The sequence below is a fragment of the Lissotriton helveticus genome, chromosome 1_1 (genome assembly GCF_964261635.1).
Source record: "Lissotriton helveticus chromosome 1_1, aLisHel1.1, whole genome shotgun sequence".
NCBI lineage: Eukaryota > Metazoa > Chordata > Amphibia > Caudata > Salamandridae > Lissotriton > Lissotriton helveticus.
The window spans coordinates 999,608,358-999,629,765 of record NC_136057.1 but is presented as its reverse complement, the minus strand read 5'-3'; the positions used below and the strand labels follow the sequence as shown (position 1 = coordinate 999,629,765).

Below are 21,408 nucleotides of genomic sequence, written 5' to 3'. Positions count from 1 at the left end.
TAGTGTTTTGTAAATGTATGTGGTGTTGACCATGTGGCTGCTCTGCATATTTCGTGTAAAGGAATATTTCCCAGGAAAGCCATGGACGCCCCTAGCTTACGTGTGGAATGCCCTCTAGGGGGGACTGTTAAGGTGCGTTTTGCCTTCAAATAACATATTTGTATGCACTTAACTATCCATCTGGCTATACCAGATTTTGAAATAGGGTTACCCTTGTGTTGTGGTGAGAAGGCAACAAACAATTGTTTTGTCTTGCGAAATGTTTTAGTTCTGTCTATGTAATATAGCAGAGCTCTTTTGACATCAAGGGTATGCAAGGCCCTTTCAGCTACTGTTTGTGGGTTCTGAAAGAACACTGGCAGTTCTATAGTCTGATTTATATGGAAATGGGATACCACCTTTGGCATGAACTTAGGGTTTGTTCTAAGAACTACTCTATTAGCATGTACTTGAATGAATGGCTCTTGAATAGTTAGGGCTTGCAGCTCACTAACTCTTCGAAGCGAAGTAATAGCAACAAGGAAAGCCACTTTCCAAGTAAAAAATTGTAGTTCACATGAGTGCAATGGCTCAAAGGGTGGTCCCATTAGTCTGGTTAAAACAACGTTTAGATTCCAGACTGGTAAAGGTGGGTGTCTTGGAGGAATTACATGTTTGAGTCCTTCCATAAATGCTTTAATTGCTGGCACCCTAAATAGTGAAAGGTGTTGCCTGTTTTGCAGCTATGCTGCTAACGCAGCTAGGTGTATTCTGATGGAAGAAAAAGCTAAATTGCAGCGTTGGAGGTGCAATAGGCAGCAAATTATGTTTTGAGTGGAAGCACCAAGAGGGTTAATGTCATAGTTATTACCGTATTTTCCGGCGTATAAGATGACCCGGCGTATAAGAAGACTCCCTACTTTGCTTGATAAAATGTAGGTTTCGTGCTATACTCGCAGTATAAGACTACCCCCACTTCCAGTGCAGTCCAACGCAGTCCTGCATAGCCATTTTGAGAATTTATTTTATTTTATTTTGGCTCGTACTTTGTACGCTTTTGTAACCTGCACACTTATCACTTTTTTCTCCAGGAATGTACCGATTGCTACCTCATGTATTTTGGTTGCTCACTATTGTCACTTTTGATCCATGTAACTTAACGTTTGCTTTTGTAATTTGTTCATTTGTAATTGTTCCTCTTGTATCAATACTGTTCCTACTGTAAAGCGCTCTGACACCTTCGGGTAAAGTCCGCGCTATATAAAATCGCATAAACCTTTTAGTGCATGATTGACGCCTGCGCTAGTGACGTACCAATATCCCCCACAGCCCCCGCGGTGCGAGGGGAGGGGGAGCTCCGGCACTGGGCACGGACGGCGGATTAGAGCCCCTGGCTGGGTCGGAAGCGTGGGCGGGAAATGGTGCAGCTTAGGGAACACAAATACAAGACAAACACAAGATCAGCCCCTCGCCAGCCAGTGCGGCCAATACGCCTTAGTATTTTCACTGCTTGAGCAATTTATGTTACAGGAGGATTTCTGTAGAAAAACAACCACATCAGCCAAATTAGCTTTGATTCACGCGGTAACGTAGCCTGTGCTTTTGCTTTTTCAAGTCTGGAGATTGCATACAAAGTTCAAGTCTGGAGATTGCATACAAAGTTCATATTTTATACCTATTGCCAAAAAAAACGTGCTCTGATTGCGTGCTTGCGCAGTGTTTTATGATGCGGAAGCAGTCTGACACCTTCGGGTGTAGTCCTCAAAAACGCATGAAAACATACCGTCAAATTTGGCACCCGGCGTATAAGACGACCCCCGACTTTCCAGAACATTTTAAGGGGTTAAAAAGTCGTCTTATACGCCGGAAAATACGGTACAATAAATGACGAAACGTTTCCACTTTGCTGCATAGCATGCTCTGGTAGTGGGTTTTCTTGCCTCTTTGATAATGTTCATGCAGTCTGGAGGTAAGTTGAGGTATCCAAATTCTAGGATTTCAGGAGCCAGATCGCTAGGTTCAGCTGTTGGGGATCTGGGTGTTGGATTTCGCCATGGTTCTGCGTTAGAAGACTGGGTGTTAGTCGCACTCTTTGATGAGGCACCACTGATAGTTCTAGGAACGTTGTGTACCATGGTTGTTTCGCCCACGTGGGAGCAACTAGGATTAGCGTCAGCAAATGTTGGCGCATTTTGCGTGCCACCAGCGGTATTAGTGGAGCTGGGGGAAAAGCGTACGCAAATTTGCCAGACCAGTTCATCCATATCGCATTGCCTTGCGACTGCGGATGTGGGAATCTGGCGGCAAAGTACTGGCATTTTGCGTTTTCGCTTGTGGCAAACAGATCTATTTCCGGGTGTCCCCACTTCCGGAAGAATGGTTGGAGCACTTTGGGGTTAATTTCCCATTCGTGCATCTGTTGGCTGTGCCTGCTTAGGAGGTCAGCCACTTGGTTGTCCTTGCCTGGGAGGTGTTCTGCCATGAGAAAATTTTTCCTTTGAATGGCCCATTTCCACTTTGCTTGAGCTAGGTGCGACAGCTGTGGCGAGTGTGTTCCTCCCTGTTTTTTAATGTAATACATTGCTGTCATGTTGTCCGTCCGGATCAACACAGCCTTGTTGCGTAAGTGTGTCGCGAAAGCTTTTAGGGCTAGAAAGATGGCCATCAACTCTAGGAGGTTGATATGCATTTTCTTTTGCTGTACAGTCCAGAGTCCCTGCACTGTGTAGTGTAGGACATAGACTCCCCATCCTAGTAGGGATGCGTCCGCTGTTAACACTATTTGTGGGACAGGCTCCCGGAACAGTCGACCTTTGCAAAGGTTTTGTGGATTCCACCAATGCAGAGAGTTGTATGGCCGACTGGTCACCAACACTAGGTCCTTTAATTGCCCGTGAGCCTGGTTCCACTGCCTTGCTAGGCATTCTTGTAGCGGGCGCATATGTAGTCTGGCGTGAGGGACTATGAATATGCAGGAGGCCATCATGCCTATTAGCTGCATAAACACTCGAGCTGGTAGTGAGTGTTGGGGTCTGAACTTTTGTATTAACGTTTGCATTCCCTGGACTCGTGCTGTGTTGGGATATGCTTTTGCTGACAGTGTATCTATTGTCGCCCCCAGGTACTGTTGGACGTGGGAGGGTTGTAGGTGTGACTTTGGGTAGTTTAGTGAGAATCCTAAACTGTGCAGTAGGTGTATGGTCTTTGACATGTTGTTTGCACATTGCTGGGCTGTTGGCGCGTGTATGAGCCAGTCGTCCAGATAAGGGTACACATGTATGTTTTGCCTTCTGAGATGTGCTGCTAGTGTAGCTAGACATTTGGTAACCACTCTTGGAGCTGTTGTCACCCCAAATGGCAGGACCTTGAATTGGTAGTGTTGCCCTTGAATGGTGAACCTCAAATACTTTAAGTGAGCAGGGTGTATTGGTATATGAAAATATGCATCTTTGAGGTCTAAAGTTGCTAGGAATTCTCCCTGGCGAAGCAATGGTAAGACTTGTTGGAGAGTGAGCATGCGAAAATGCTCTGACAGAATGTAAAGGTTGAGGGGCCTGAGGTCAAATATTGGTCTGAGAGACCCGTCCTTTGGAATTAGGAAGTATAGTGAGTATACTCCTGTTCCCTGGTGTTGCAGTGGGACTGGTTCTATGGCCCCCTTTTCCAGCATACTGACGACCTCCTGCTGAAGTAACGTTATATGTTCCTGTGACATAGGACGGTGCATGGGTGGTATGTTGGGTGGAGTTGAGGTGAGCTCTAGGCAATAGCCATGTTGGATAATTTGCCTGACCCACTTGTCTGTGGTGATATTTAACCAGACTTGTCGAAATTGTTTTATTCTTCCTCCGACTGGTGTTACATGGTCTGGGGGAGTGTCAAGAAGTCACTGCTTTTTGTTAGTGGAGGATCTATTTGCATTGCCTCCACAACCTCTGCCCTTGGTATGGTTTCCTCTATAACCACCCCTGCAGTTGTTTTTGTTATATGTGGTTTGTGTGTTACTCTTGTAGTTGGAGGATTGCTTCGATGTTCCTCGCGCTCCTCCCCTATAACTGGAGCGACGAAAGGAGCCCCGGTGTTGTTGGGACTGAGGGGCTCCCATTGATTTTGCAGTTTCTGCATCCTTTTTCATTTTGTCCAGAATTGAGTCAACTGCTGGACCAAATAAAAAGTCTGGGTTGATTGGCTGATTAAGAATTGTAGATTGTACTTCATTCTTAAAGCCTGATATACAACCTTTGCTTTTTGTTTGTTTGGGTCGATGGGTTTTGGTGCTTCGACCGCTTTTGGTGGTTGTATCAATTTCGGCTATTTTTCAACAGGTTTTGTTTGTTGAACGTCTTTTGCTGGCTTCACAACTTTTTTCGGACCGAGCGGGGTTGTCGGTTCGACAGTCTCTTTATGTTGTCTTGGAGCCTGCTGTTTCGGGTCGACGCCCTTCTTCGGGTCGATGGGCTTCGGCTTGATTGTTCTTTCCTCGTCTCCCTTCGGTTTCGGTTCGACGGCAGGTTTGGGCATAGGCCTTGTTCTGTCGTCAACTTGTTCCTTCCCCTTGTCGATACCTGAGGCTGATTTGCTTGATTCGATGTGCTTTTTGGGGGTCGATTCGACGTGCTTTTGTTTTGGTGTCGAATCGACGTGTTTTGGCTTCGAGGTGGACTCGACGGCCTTCGACTTGGAGCTCGACTCGACTGCTTTTGTCTTGGAGGTCGACTCGACGGTCTTCGGTTTCGAAGGTTGCAGTGGTACTGTGGCCTTCGGATCGATGCCTTTTGGCTTAGATACCTTCGGGTCGACGTAATTCGGTCCGAAGACAGTATTGTCGACAAGTTTCGGTTTCGATGGAACCGATGTTGTGTGACGTCTCTCAGAGGGCTCTCTCGATATGTTCTTAGCCGGGCACGATGGCGGGGCTGTAGAACGAGGTTGTTGGTCTCGGCTAAGGCCTGCTGGCGATGCCTCGACCAGAGTCTCTGATAGAGGTGTAGTGTCTATATGGGGCGGTGAACTCGCGGTTCGCCCCTCGCCGTCATCGGAGTTGTCTTCAACTGCTACGATGTCCTGATCATATTCATCGAGATCGACTATCAGTTCTCCCTCTTCGGGGTCGGGCTCCGAGTATTGTCTGTCGTCTCGATCTGAGTCTTCGTCGCTCGCTAGATCTTCTTCGTCCCAGAAGATGTTATCGGGCTCTGGCGCCGCCCATCGCATTTCTTGCCTCGCCGCCCGTCGATTACGAATAGTCTTTTTGGATCGGAACTGGGCACAGGCTAGGCAACTATCTTCATTGTGATCTGGAGATAGGCATTTGTTGAACACTGGATGCTTGTCTGTGTACGGGAATTTCGAGTTGCACTGAGGGCAGTACTTGAATGGACTTCGTTCCATCGACGGTCGGTCCACGTGGTGTCGAGAAGGCCTCACGGCCCGAGTCGACGACTGGAGTGCAACCGAGTTGTAGAAGATGTATCGGCACCGAGCGCTTGAACAATACCGACGGATCCGAAGGCCTTTTGGCCTTTTGAGAAGTTTTCTTGATTCCAAACTTGGAGAGTAGGAAAGTACATCCGAACCCAATGGCGGAGAAAAACAATCTGGGGATGGAGAGGATGCCCATGCGCACTGTAGTCCGAGGGAGGAGCCACCTATCTCGTGATACTTCGAAGACTCTTCCAGGACAACAATGTGTAATCATCTGGACCCAACACTAGGCGGCGATCTATGCACAGATATGAATTCAGCAGCCCACATGCCTCGAACGCTCTGATTTTAAGCTTGGTGGAAGGAGACATTAGCCTCCTTCTGTCACGGCACGGCTCACTGCCAACTGGTGGTAATGAAGGAGTTGGTACTACCAATCAGGTGACAGTATCTACACCACAGTTTGCAAAATCCCTACCATTGCAGAAAGGTGTTGATTTTTACACGGCCTAACAAGAAGGAAGGATGGCGATGCAGTGGCTGTGAGATATTACCCTAATTTCCCCCTCATTGGAGCTCAGTGAACCTGGAAGGATTCCTTAAACACAAGGAGGGTGAGACAGCTCCTGTCACACCATGCCCCAAACTAATACCTTTCCCAACACCCTCTACAGTAGGTGAATCCTGTAGCTAACCCTACTGATACCGCAAACATGCATAACTCAGCCATTGTGTTGTCCTCTGTATCGTGTGGGCATGTTCTTCAGTTGTCCTCAATGGGTACTGGCTTCAGTACTAAAGAGCCATGACCAGTGGATATGCCCAGAAGTTGCTGGGTGACGTGCGGGACTTTCAGCAAGGCCTTGTCCGTAGTATGTAGCACAATACTTGCTGGCAGAAGACGGAGGACCAAATTTAAAGTACAGTGGATGCGGGACATCCACCAAAAGGCAGAAGCTGTCCATTACACCCAATTTAGAGTGTGTTATACCCTCTAAATAGGGAGTGCTGGGCATCCAACCCTTTTCTACTGAGGCAGTGGTGGTGGCAGTTATGGATGCGCTGAAACAGGGGGCTGATAAGAACTTAGCCCAGGCCCTTGTACTCTTAGATCTTTCGGCCGCATTTGACACGGTCGACCATGGAATATTGGTCGACCGTGTCAGAAATGCTGGCATCTCTGGTCTGGCCTTGTCATGGGTGGTATCCTTTCTCCAATCCCGCTCTCAATCTGTTCGTCTTTCTTCTTTCTCTGCCCCTTCACTCTCACTTTCCTGTGGTGTCCCCCAGGGTTCCGCCCTGTCCCCGCTTTTGTTTAATCTTTACATGCAGCCCCTCCTTGCCTCTCTGCGTCAATTTTCTGTTACTGCTTTCAATTACGCAGAAGACCTGCAGCTTATTTTTCCTATCGACTCCTCTCCCTCTTCTTGTTCTAATTTCCAAAATACTATGCTTTTTATTTACGAGTGGATGAACCTCAGCCAGTTAAAGCTCAACCCTAGCAAAACGGAGCTGGTTTTGACTGGCGGCCTTCATACTCCCTGGTCTTCCAACTTTTGGCCCACCGCTCTCGGCCCCTCTCCTTGTCCAGTGAGTACTGTGAAGAGCCTAGGTGTTACCATCTCCAGCGATCTCTCGATGCGGCCGCACATCAATACAGTCACTTCGGCCTGTTTCTATCACCTCAGCCGAATCGGGAAGATTCGCAGGATTCTATCTCAAGAGGCCCTTATTCTTGTTATTCTGGCCCTTATTACCTCACGTCTAGACTATGCCAACTGTCTATACGTGGGGGTTCCCGCCTGTCATCTTTCCCGACTTCAACTGGTACAAAACCAGGCAGCCAGATTAATCTTTCAGCAGCCTAAACACCAGCATGTCACTCCACTGCTGAAGACCTTACACTGGCTTCCAGTTGCGCAACGGTGTGTTTTCAAAATGGGCTGCACCATCTTTAAATCTTTGTTCGTCGGCGCCCCTGTTTTTATTTCTTTGTGTTTGCACGTTTATGCCCCCCCCCCCCGTCACCTCAGATCTTCTGCCCACAATCTTTTGATCACTCCCAGGTTCCATCGCAAGAAACATGGGGGTGCTTGCTTCTCTTTTCTGGCTCCTTCTACTTGGAATTCCCTTCCCCTTTCTATTTGTCTGTCTACTGATTACCTTTCTTTTCGTAACCTTTTGAAAACTTACCTGTTTCGTCTTGCTCATGGTTAGCTGCTCTAAACCTCCTGCTCTTCTACCCCCCGGTCTGGAGCGCCAAGAAACCAATTGGTGTATGTGCGCGGTACCAAATCTTTTTTAATAATAATAATAATAATAATAATATCCGAAATCTCGCATCTGCCAAACTCGAACTCGGGCCCTGAGCTTAGGTGCCACTAGGAAAAGTGTGCATCATTCACCCATGTTCTCTGGCGGTATCCATGTATTAATATTGACCAGGAAGGGCCTTCTGACAACGGTTTCTGACTTCTTGTTCATCAAGAATTCCCTCTGGCTATTTAAATGGAAAGTGCACCTTTACAGACCTTTCTCTACTGGTAATGGCTGTCTGAGCATTACATATTTCTACTGGTGCAGAGACCGGGGTACGCAAATGCTCAGGGCTAAAGGGGAGAGGTACATTAATACCATGTAACCTCAATTTTAATTTGAATGAAAATTTGCATAACATCTGTGGACCAGTCGTGGACCCTTTGGCTACACGCAACCATTTTCTAGTTACAGTGTGGCATGTTTCACGCTACACAGGACTGCCTCCAAGGGAGCTGGGTATACTCATCCCGCTTACCCCAGTTCACTCAGTTGGCACACAAACAGTTTTTCCTTTGAGATACACATTTACTGCAGGCCCTTAGGATAGCAGAGCAAAATAATCAGTTTCTAGTAGCTAACTAGATTCTACATCTGTGTATGAAAGAATTACGTTTATGGATTAATAGCAAGTCCTGCCACATAACATTTCAATAAAAAATTATATTTAAAAAATGGAGGTACCCAAATTTGAAGCACTTTGCAGAAATTAGGGTACATTTGCATGCCAATTTTGGTATCATCCAGGCTATCACTTTTTTCCTTCAGCTTATTCTGAAACTCTGCAAGGAAGTGAAATTGAAATAGAGAAATCTGGTTTTCGTAACTTCTCCCTGGGCCACTTTCTTTTGACAACCCCCTCCAACCAGTCTGCACAAAACTTCACAGGATCAAAACAAACTCCTAAGGAACCTTATTTCTGGTAGCTTCGTGCAGATTGGTCAAACACTACAAAAGTCCTTAACCAAACAGTAAGTGCTTTTCCTGTAAAAAGTTACATCAGTCATAAAAATCACAAGGACTATAATGGACGGACAGACGTTAACATGCCTTCATTTCTACACCAACCCAAACATCAGCACCAGTTGGCAAGGTCTAGGATCTTGCTTCACACCAAATGAAAGTGCAAACATACCTGCACCATGATATTATCACTGGAAGCAGCTTCCTGGGCTTCGTTGATCCAACGCTTTACCACATCATAGCTGATCTTCATCATGTGCTGCAAGAGATGTGGGGAAATTACTCGTTAGTAGAGTGCTCAGGCAGCAGTTTAAGACTAGATAAGTTGGCTGAAGTGGTTAGTGGAGCAACTTACAACTATCCTTGCAAAATGCATCTAGTTATATGGGATAGTATTACCCACATACCACATCTTAAACATGGGAGAGATTTTACAGACTTTCAAAGAAAAATGCATGCTTACAAAACCTACACCTGAATGTACTAATACTATGAAAAACAAAAGTTTAAACAAGGGACTAGGTTTACCCTAGGTGGCCTTAATATATCCGAGAACGTCTCCGCTGTTTACTTGCAAGTCAATTCTAATCTTTTCGTAGCAATGAAATGGTAAAGCGGACAGTAGGTAGTTATAGTTAGTACCAAGTTTCCATAGGAACAGCATTTTTTGTTTTGCTTATAACTTTGGTATTGTTTGATGAATCTTCATGAAATTTTCCAAACGAATTCCGCTCCTATGTTGAAAGTGTCTCTCCATGTTAATTTCCATAGGAAACTTTAGACAAGGCTACAGGTCGAAGGGGTAAACGGAATTTCCCCAAATTTGGCAGGGAGAAGGGTCTTGGTCTAGAAAGTACGCTTTTGTTTATTTGGTGTAAATCCATTCAGTAGTTTTTGAGATATACAGAAGTTTACAGATATCAATATTTGGAAATTTTGCTTCGCTGAGGCGTTACGAGCACGAGCTTGCTGCTTATTGGCTGCAAACGGTTGCAACTAGGAAGTATTGGCAGCCATTTTGTGTTAACTTCTGTATGCTCTTTAAAACAGAGATATGTAAATGGGAGAAACCACTGCTCGTGAATAAACGTGCTACCTTGCATAATCACATTTAACATGACAAATAACATGTACACCTAGCAGACACAACGACACTACGTACTGTGGGAACCTGGCATGGCACCTCTGTTACACAATGCAGAATGAGATGGGAGCAAAGTATGTGCGAAGGTGGCAAGTAATTCCAGATTATAAAAGTAAACAATGCAAAGCGTTGAGGGGATGTGCCGGACAGACTGGAGTATGCAGAGCACAGAAATGTACATGTCAACACATACTGATGATCTATTGAGTGAAGTAGACAGTGGACGCAACCATGATACAGTCAGTAGGGAAGATTACGGAAACGTAGCGAGTACGTGCTTCCCCTCCCCCCACCAAAAAAATCTTTAGCGTAGTGGGCTGGCTCGGCGTACGCAAGGCTAGCGTAGAGGTATGAATATAAGGCATGTTTCTCTGGGTGTGGTTCTCTTCCGGAATGGCGAACTTGTCTGCCAGGTCTGCGCAGTTTACACCACCACAAGGTTGACTCCGTAAGCAAAGGTGGCTGCGTGAATGATGCTCTCAGCGTGCTGGTACCGAGAGACCGTCATGGCCGCTGCGAAGCATATATGCCGCACAGTTCATCTTTCGACACCGATATATGTGAAAGAGGGCTCACCACGTAATGGCGAAGCTGCTGTGTCAAGGTCTGCAAGCTCGGAAGGCTCCTGAGATCAACGATGGCTACCACGACACAGGCACACAGGCCCAGCAGCGTGGAGTGCTCTGCATACTACTAACACAGTAGTCGAACAGGTACCAACAGTGGAACGGTGTCTTGATCCCACAATGGACGATGTAAGAACTGCATCTGAGAGTGGAGATGAAGGTACTCCCTTCGCCCAGGTGCAAACAACTCTAGGTCCTAACAGTGTACCGGTGTCTTGATTCCCACAATGGACGATGTTAGAACTGCAAATGAGAGTGGCGATGAAGGTACTCCCTTCAACCAGGTGCAACGAACTCTAGGTCCCAACAGTGGAACAGTATCTTAATCCCACAATGGACGGTGTCCAATATTACCTGCTGCTTGCTTTTCACAGAACTCTCTCCGTTGAGGTGCATCAGACTCTGTGCTTCCGTAGTTAACTGCTGCACATGATTATTGGGCTTGGTTGACTGTAGTCGCTGGACTACACCGCGGTACAGCAGGTCCTAACAGTGAAACGGGGTCTTGATTCTATGATTGAGGATGTCAGAAGTTAAAGTCTGTGATGATTTCTGTGTACCCCCTCCGACCAGGTACAACCAACTCTAGGTCCCAACAGTGGATCGATATCTTGATCCCACAATGGACGATGTTTGAACTGCATCTGAGAGTGGAGATGAAGGTACTCCCTTCGACCAGGTGCAACCAACTCTAGGTCCAAACAGTGGAACGGGTCTTAATCCCACAATGGAAGATGTCCGATATTACCTGTTGCTTGGTTTTCATAGAACTCCATCCGTTGAGGTGCATCAGACTCTGTGCTTGCGTAGCTAACTGTTGCACATGATTATTGTGCTCGGTTGACACCAGTTGGTGGAGTACACTGCGGTACAGAAGGTCCGAACAGTGAAACGGGATCTTGATTCTATAATTGAAAATGTCAGAAGTTAAAGACTGTGATGATTTCTGTGTACCCCTGCGATCAGGTGCAACCAACTCCGTGCTTCCGAATGGCTGTGAGGCATTAATGACCACTGCCTCTGGCCTACACTGCGGTCAGCAGGGCTCACAATTCAGATTGAGTGGTGATTGTTTAATTACATAATCCAGTAGGCAACTAACTACAACGTTTAATGAAATATACAGAATATCATTTTATTATACTTGCTTGAAGAACTTTTTTTAGATGAGTTATAGGTTTACTAATATGGTAAAATTCATCTTGCAAATTCAAAGGAACACTGAATAGTCCACTGTGGACAGCAGAAATCGCAATTAGAATAGTTTTGATTTATTTATTGCAGCATTTTCTGTAATGTATGTTGTTGTATTTTGTGAAGAGGAAGTGACAAAAAGTATTCATGGATGTCTGTGTGCCTTCAATTTACACTGCAGACATCAGTGTTCACAATTCAGATCGAGTCGTTATTGTAGCTGACGCAGTCCTGTAGGAAAAGACATTGCTGCCGTGCGCGATGTCCGCACCACACTTACGCATCATTGCAGGATTTGCACAGGCTTTTTGTGCTTCCCGTATGACAAACTGGGCAGCTCAAGTCCACGTTAGGTAGCTGTTCACAATTGAGATCGAGTCGCTATTGCAGATGATGCAGTGTTGATGGCAACAGACATTGCTCCTAGTACGGCCCGCCCGTAGCACGCATCATCGCTGGCTGTGCACATGCTGAATGCTTTTGATGTGGCTATCTGAGTGCACTAGAATTGCTGGACTCTTTATTATACAATCTTTTTGTGTATTATTTCAGATCTATTGCCTGTGTCTCAGTATAACACAAGTTATGGTTCTTTTACAATAGAATGTTGTCTGTATTATTTTATATCTACTGTCCCTACCTTACTGCAGCACAAACTATTGACTCTTATTATTGAATCTCTGAGTGTAATCCAATGATTACTGTTGTGGTGGATGCTAGCAGCAACCATTCCCTGAGGGCTGGTTTACACTCACCCCACACGCATCCAGCACAGACAGCACTGGATATGTGACCCTGGTAATAAAAAGGTGTCGAGCGCACGTGCCCGTACCCACTTGCACTATCTATCTGTGCCTGTGTGTTTATTATCTATGCATGATACTGCCCCTGAGCCGTACCACATTACATTGTGCTGGGGATATGCAACCATGTTACCTCTGGCAGTGGGGAAAACTTAGGCTATGTACCTTTTAAGTGTGTGCCTATCACAGGTGCCAGGCTACTTTACAGACCATGAATATTGATGAAGATGATGGTTGCATGTTGTGTATAGTGTAAGATATGTGTACATAGCAAAAAGGTTTCAAAAAAGTTTTCTAAACGGAAGAGGTGTGTCTCATCAAATGCTGTAGAGAGAATTACTAAAATGGGTGGGGTTTTCCAACTGGTACAATGGGAAAGGTTATGAACCATTCAAATGCTTTTTTTTTTTTAAGGTCACATGGCAATCACGCACTCAGCACGCAAGGAGACCGCACCCAACGCGATTTTGAGAAAATATATTTACTAAAATATAAGTTTATTACAGTTAGAAATATCCAAATGTTTAAAATATTTTAGATTATCGCTTTCTCTCATATACACTTTAAAGTTATGTAGATATAGTTTTGAGGCATAGAAAAAAATTAGGGAATGGCGTACCCTTCGGGACCACAATACGTCTATGACGTAACACAGGGCCTGGCAGTGAGCACTCGTCGCATTAGTAACGCGCAGCGGGCGCGACCCTATACGTACATAACGTAACGTGTGGCTTGGTATTGCGTACTTGTCACATACCAAAGTAGCAGCAGGCGTGACCTCATACGTATATGTTCTTACGCAGGACGCGGTGCCACAAACCCGTCGGATACGAAAAGCACATCATTTCAATATGGCGGATAGGATTTGTGTGCTGATAGAGCTTGATAGACTACCGGTACGGGACTCTAGTTTTCTAAAAATTAAAAACGATATACATATTTTTTTGAAGATATAAAACATTACATAATTTTTAAAGGATAATAGAGTTCCAAAATATTTAAAAAATTTGAATATAGGTTTTATAAATATTAAAATATGAAATTAACATTTAAAAAAACCTTCGAAATTCACTGAAAAAACCCTAGGTTTCAGGGACATTATAGTTAGACATTTCACTCATAGAAATTCCCCTGTTATAACTCGCCCCTCCCCCGCAATGCACTGCTGATGATGTCACATATTACATCACTCATGACATGGTCAGTGACATCACTGATGACCTCTCAAATGACCTCACTGATGACATCTTCCACGTAAAAATCTAATGCACCTCATCAGACCCCAATATAACACTTGATACACCCACTCTAAAATAGACTGATTTTCGAAACCATGAACACACCAGTTAGTACATATCCACTCACTAATTCCTAGGTCTACACACACACACATCCATTCATTCATTCACCCATAGTCATTCATACATACAGTCAACCATCAATACAGCATTATCATATCCAGTCACATATCTATACAGACACTCACAAACCGCCTCTCAGTTATTCACACATCTAGTCAGTAATGGAAATAATGAATCACACTTATTTTCTCACCTAAACATATACTAACATATACTTACATTCTAATACAATAACTAATACAAGCACACACTGACCCATACAGGCACTACCACAATCACTCAGTCTCACATATAGTCATTTATACACTCCAACACTCCTATATACTGCCTTTCACATGTGCAGTTACTCACACATGTACCACTGAGGCATCTATTCACTCACTAAGACACTCATACACACACACCCAGCCATACACATATACCCAGTGAATTATCCACTCCCACATCTATGCACAGAGTCACACCCCTCACCCAACTACACAGACACTCAGGCACCCATACAGATACTCAAACAAGCAATCAATAGCTCATATAGATCCTCATTTAGCTGGGGGACCAAACCATGCAAACGCTTACACACCAACTGACAAAGTAAACTGCGTGAAAGTCTGTATCAGTTGGTAACACATGCATTAAGCAAGACATTATTCACTCATTTATACAGTCAGTCACACACCTACTTAATCATCCAACCTGACTCTTATACACCCATTCATTCTTCAATACACCTTGGTGTATAATTAATATATACATATATATATATATATATATATATATATATATATATATATATATATATATATATATATATATATATATATATATATATATATATATATATATATATATATTCAAGCTCCGAAGTACCCAACGTACAAAGGAGCACCCGGACCTCAGCTGCACACAAGGAGCCTTGAATGGTAAGCACGCCTCCAGCACAACGATATCGTTTAACTGTTCAAACTGCCCTGGATGCCTGACGCGTTTCGAAGTGTCCCCACTTCTCTTCAGAGGCTTTGGCAGTTATGATCAGTGATGTCATCAGTGATGTCACTGACCATGTCATGAATGATCTAATATGTGACATCATCAGCAGTGGATTGCGGGTGCGCGAAATATAGTTAGTACAACTAACTATATAGGAGCAATTTCATTGGTTTTGTATGAGTAAAATGTCCAGCTAACTATAACACCACTAAAACGTATAGTTTTTTGAGTGAATTTCAAAGGTTTTTTTAAAACGAATTCCTAACTATATAACTCCTGAAACCTATGGTTTTTTCAGTGAATTTCAAAGGTTTTTTTAAATGCTGATTCCTAACTATATAAGGCCTGAAACCTATGGTTTTTTCAGTGAATTTCAAAGGTTTTTTAAATGCTAATTCCTAACTATAACTGGTGTGTAACCTATGGTTTTTTTCAGTGAATATATATATATATATATATATATATATATATATATATATATATATATATAAAATTTCTATGGCAAAATGAAACCCCTCATTTTGTTCCTTTTCAAATTAAATGTATTAAGTGTTACCACTTTATTCCAATCAAGATGACTTCAGGTGTGCCATACTTTTGTCATAAGTAAGACTGTTAGCGTTCTAGTTGTTCTTTAGAACACTCTGGGACGTTCAGTCATTGGGCTATAGTTGGGCTACATCTGGCTGACATTTGGGCTACATTTGTTTTTTTTTGTCTCTGGTGGCCATCTTTGGTCTACATTGGGCTACCTTGGGCTACATTTGGGCTCTAACATATATATATATAGCCCAATGTAGCCCAATATATATTTTTTCAGAGTTAATTTTCGTAAAAACCACTGGAGCACATATCTTGAGACATAGCAAAGGCACATCGGGCTACCAGTCCCTACAATTTTGCCAAGTTTGGTGGAAAACCATTCAGCCGTTCGGGCTAAAAGTGAGTCCAACCGCCCTATGGAAATTAACATGGGGAAAACACGTTTTGGGACCCCCCTTTTATCTCGGCCCCCGCTTGACGAATCCCCCCCAAACTTCCAGGGAAGGAGCGGAGCGCCGCGAGGCAAAGTTAAGGAAAATTTCAGGAAGATTCCTCAACCGGCGCCAAAGTTATTCCCAATAGAATGTTGCGATTTCCCTATGGAAAACAATCCTAACTATATATACCTACTGGCTATCGCCAGTAGGTAATAAAATTTCTATGGCAAAATGAAACCCCTCATTTTGTTCCTTTTCAAATTAAATGTATTAAGTGTTACCACTTTATTCCAATCAAGATGACTTCAGGTGCGCCATACTTTTATCATAAGTAAGACTGTTAGCGTTCTAGTTGTTCTTTAGAACACTCTGGGACATTCTGTCATTGGGCTATAAATGGGCTACATCTGGCTGATATTTGGGCTACATTTGGGCTCTTTTGTCTCTGGTGGCCATCTTGGGAGACTGCATATCAGAATTTTTTTAATGAAATATAAGAGGATTTGAGAAGTCACTAAAAATGTGCCCTAATTTTTCTTTCTTCAGCACTAATCATAATTTCTATGGCAAAATGAACCCCCTCATTTTGTTCCTTTGCAAATTAAATGTTTTAAGTGTTAACACTTTATTCCAATCAAGATGACTTCAGGTGTGCCATACTTTTGTCATAAGTAAGACTGTTAGCGCTCTAGTTGTTCTTTAGAACACTCCGGGACATTCTGTCATTGGGCTATAGTTGGGCTACATCTGGCTGATATTTGGGCTACATTTGGTTTTTTGTGTCTCTGGTGGCCATCTTTGGGCTACATTGGGCTACATTGGCCTACATTTGGGCTCTAACATATATATAGCCCAATGTAGCCCAATATATATTTTTTCAAAGTTAATTTTCATAAAAACCACTGGAGCACATATCTTGAGACATAGCAAAGGCACATCGGGCTACCAGTCCCTACAATTTTGCCAAGTTTGGTGGAAAACCATTCAGCCGTTCGGGCTAAAAGTGAGTCCAACCGCCCTATGGAAATTAACATGGGGAAAACACGTTTTGGGACCCCCCTTTTATCTCGGCCCCCGCTTGACGAATCCCCCCCAAACTTTCAGGGAAGGAGCGGAGCGCCGCGAGGCAAAGTTAAGGAAAATTTCAGGAAGATTCCTCAACCGGCGCCAAAGTTATTCCCAATAGAATGTTGCGATTTCCCTATGGAAAACAATCCTAACTATATATACCTACTGGCTATCGCCAGTAGGTAATAAACATTTACATTTTATATAAACACATTCACTGGATGATGTCATCAGTGATGTCACTGACCATGTCATGAATGGGGCGCGAGTTATGGTTAACTCAACTAACTATAATAGGGGAATTTCTATGGTTTTCTATGAGTGAAATGTCCAACTAACTAGAAAGTCCCTAAAACCTATGGGGGGAGGGCGCGCACACACCCACACACCTACACCCACACACACCTTTTTTTAAAAATTATTATTTTTGGGGGTTTTCAGGATACTTCCCTAAAGGTTAAATCGCAGAACAACACTCCATGTATATATTGCGGTGTTTATTCAGCATGGCAGATAAAAACATGTGCAACATCAGGTGCGCTTCGGCTTGAAGCTCGAAGCCGAAAAGCGTCTGACGCTGCACATGTTTTGAACTGCCGTGCTAAACAAACACTGCAATACTACTTGGAGTGCCGTTCTGTGATTGAACCTTTACAGAAGTATCTTGACGAAGCACCCCCAACAGTTAGGCTGCACGCACTCCATCTATACACACAGATTAGATATATATACTCAGAATCTTCCCACCTCCACACAGCGAGAATTTCACGGCACCTTAATGAGCAGGATAAGCAGGTATTTCTTTTTTTAAAGTGTTTATTTAGCACACCATAGTGCAAAAACAAAAAGTATGGACGGTCTACACATTTCGGCTCTCTGCCTTCCACTGGACCATAAAGTACCATCGTCTAGAGCATCATTTAAAGGCCTAAGGTGCTTTTGATCCCTCATTACTTTCCACTGCATTACAGTTACTGGACTGCTAACCCTCATATTTCAACAGTGGAAGGTTTGATCAGCCATTTTTGACACAATTATCTGTAAAGTACATTCTGTGTACTTTATGACACCAAGTGCAGGGGCATACATTTTTTCTTCTTTCATTTTTGGTAGGGGACTAGCGCATGATTCATACAATGTAAAAATATAAAGTGTCTAAATTATGAATCACATTTCAGAAGTGCAAACAACCATAAAAATAATATATATCTCATTCCATATTCTATGACGTAAAGAGACCTGTGCGTTTCAGTGTTCTAGGTAAAACGAATAACCTAATTTTCAGTAAAGTACTAATTGAATAACATCTAAATCACAGGACACTTGTCAATTCATTCGAGATTCTTAGAGATATAAAGTGATCTGTGCATGTCTACATTTAATATGGTACTGAAACGTGAGGCCAGATGATCTCTGGTCTCATCCCTTAGTTGGCACACAAACTGTTGTCCCTCCTTGAAAACAAGAAAGTGACTTCCATTCAATGTTCATTATAGTTCATATTTATTCCATATTAAAGTTCTTTTTTTGTTTTTTTGCAAAACTCATTGATGGTTTTAAACAATCATTTGCAGCGTTAAACTTTTAAGCACTGTCTTTCAAGGCGTGTCCAATGCATTTCGGGCATTTTTGCTATGCCCTTCATCAGGGAATTGACACTAAAAACAACAATATACATATGTATTAGAATCATAGTAACTGATATGTCAAGTATCATGTAAAATCAAACTTTTTACAAAACATATTGGTAAGTGATTAAAGGAGAAGATAAAGCAAACGAACGATAAACCATCTTATAACATTGCGTGTCCAAAAACATTCTACATTGCTACCTATATACATGGAGGTTTGGAAAACGACGTCTCACTTACGTGCTTCTTGTAAGCAGTTATGTGAAAAATCTAAAGGAAAAGTACATGAAACGGTGTTACACTCCGTGGTATGAAAAACCACATTCTACTGGGTGCAGTGTATTGAGATGGTGAAAACTAACCTGAGCGGATACGTCAATGTGCTTAGGTCCGATGTTTGTTCCCTGCAAAACGCCGGCGGGAAACCTTCGTTTGCCGCGCTTCTTAAATTCAAATGGGAGAGTATCACAGGTGTGCTCACGGTCTCATGAACAGAGTAAACAGACTAAACTTAACAGTTTAAGCTGTTCGTATCGGGGTTTTCGGTTAGAAGCTTCAAACCATTGTGTTTAACATTACCAAAAAAAACATGGTAATGTAGTGTATAAGATGCTAACGAAATATAAAATGTAATGTGAGTTTCAAAAAAAGTTAAAAAAGCAATAAAAGAAATTTGGGCCATGTAAATCTAAACCTAACGTGGGATCGAACCCAGGTCTGTGAGGATGTAAGCGCACACAACTAACCAGATGGCTACGTTAGACGGTGTTAAGAGTATGCTGTTTTTAGGCAGTGTCAACATGCTAATGAACGGGAATACACACAATAACATCACAAACAGGTATTTAGAGCAATTAAATCATAAGTAACAGGAAAATTCAATTCTTTCATTGAGGCCCATTGGCTTCTGGGTCGATAATTTGTAGATCCAATAGTTCTCTCTCCGAAGCAGAAATTTGTTATTGTCTCTTCCTTCTTGTTTTGTGACTATCTCAAGAATGATAAACTTGATTTGAGATACATTATGTTGAGCTTCAACAAAATGCGATGATAGAGCTGACTTAGAGTTTTTGAGTCTGATATTGGACTTATGTTCCGTGAGTCGAACCTTCATGCGGCGCTCGGTTTTCCCAACGTATAGCTTCCCACATGGGCATTTGATTCCGTATATTAAGTTACTGGAGTCACAGGTGGCATTAACATGTAGTTTGATGGAGTTGCCATATCTCGGATGTTGGATTGAATTACCTTTAATAATATTATTGCAATTGCCGCAATTTAAACAGGGTCTAGTTCCATGGAATGAAATGCTCTCTTTAGGTTTAAGTTGTACCATTTCACCTAAATTTCTGGCCCTGGTATAGGCAAATATTGGTGATTGGTTAAAAGAGTTCCCAAAGTCAGGTTCTAAGTTCAGGATTGACCAGTGTTTCATGATACTTTGTTTGAATTTCCTGCTTGAAGTCGAGTATTTAGAGACTACCACCGTCCGTGTTTGTTCAGGTTTGTTGGTAGGTGTTAATAACTTGTCTCTATCAGTCTCCACAATCCTCTTTTTCGTATCCTCTATTAAAGATTTAGGATAACCTCTGTTGATGAACTTTTTGGACATTTCATTAAGTCTCACTGTCAAGGTAGTTGAATCTGACGAAATTCTTTTAACTCTCGCCATTTGAGAGTACGGTAAGTTCCGTATAAGGTTAGGTTCATGGAAGCTGGAATGTAATAACATATTATTCCTGTCTGTGGGCTTCACGTACAGATCAGTGACGAAGCCTTGTGGAGTTACACTGACTTTCACATCAAGAAAGTTAACCGAGGTATCTGAGATCTCCCAAGTTAATTGAAGTCGTTGATCAATGGTATTGAATTTGTTAAGTTGCGTTCTTAGTGACTCTTCAGTGTCAGTCCAGACGATGAAATAATCATCGATGTATCGAGTTATCATTTTGAGGTGTTTAGTCCAATCACTATTATTGAGAATGTGTTGTGTTTCATACCATTGCATAAAAATGTTCGCATACACAGGGGCTGCTGAATTGCCCATTGCCATCCCTGTAAGTTGTTGGTACCATTCATCTTTCACTCTAAAATAGCTGTGGTACAAGGTGAAGTACATCAGTTCCATAAGGAACAGTTGAAAGTCTTGATCTAGATCGGTCTTCAAGAGAGCTGCTTCTATTGCTTCAATCCCCATGTCGTGTGGGATGCTGGTATACAGACTGCAGACGTCTGCCGTACATAATATCAACTTCTCAGTTGGATCCACTGGTAATTTACGTAATTTGAGTAAAAAGTCGGTTGTGTCCTTGATATATGTTTGCATTTTTTGTACTGAGGGTTGTAAGTATTTATCAATCAGTTGTCCTATGGGTTGATGCAAGCTGCCTATGGTAGAGACTATGGGTCTCATGGGTGGGTTTTTCAAATCCTTGTGTATCTTGGGTAGCATTCTTAAGGATGGACTTTTGGGGTTGACGGTCGTGAGAAAGTTTTTAGTTCTTTCTGTGATTGTACCATGTCGCGATGCTCGTTCAATGATGTTCCTCAAGGTAGTTGAATATTCCATGGTGGGGTTACAAATTAGTTTGCTGTAAGTATTCAGGTCACTGACGTGTTCCATTACTTTGGCATCATACATGTTAGTGTTCATAATAACGATTGCTCCCCCCTTGTCTGCTTTAGTGCAGATGATTTGATCATTCTCTGCGAGTTTTTTCAAAGTATCAAGGTCTTTTTGTGTAATATTTCTGGATTTTGGTTTGGTGTGTTTGAGTTTATTAAGATCTTGTTTAACTAAATTCTCAAATAAATCCAATGTCTTGTGGCTCATTGGTGCTTGAAATGAGCTCTGTGGACGTAAGCCCAACAGTTGGTCCTTATCTTGTAATGGACGTTCAGGTACGACGTTGTCGAAGAAATGTCTGAGTCT

The 21,408-nt window shown here is 42.8% G+C and overlaps 1 protein-coding gene across 2 annotated transcripts in view; it reads right to left on the bottom strand.

Moving 5' to 3' along the window:
- COPG2 (coat protein complex I subunit gamma 2) overlaps positions 1–21,408 on the bottom strand; it is a 408,642-nt gene that overhangs the window by 286,396 nt on the left and 100,838 nt on the right. For both annotated transcript variants that reach the window (XM_078677502.1, XM_078677504.1), the window contains exon 8: positions 8,855–8,941. In XM_078677502.1, the coding sequence (XP_078533628.1) occupies positions 8,855–8,941 (87 nt within the window). The remainder of the gene's footprint in view (positions 1–8,854; positions 8,942–21,408) is intronic.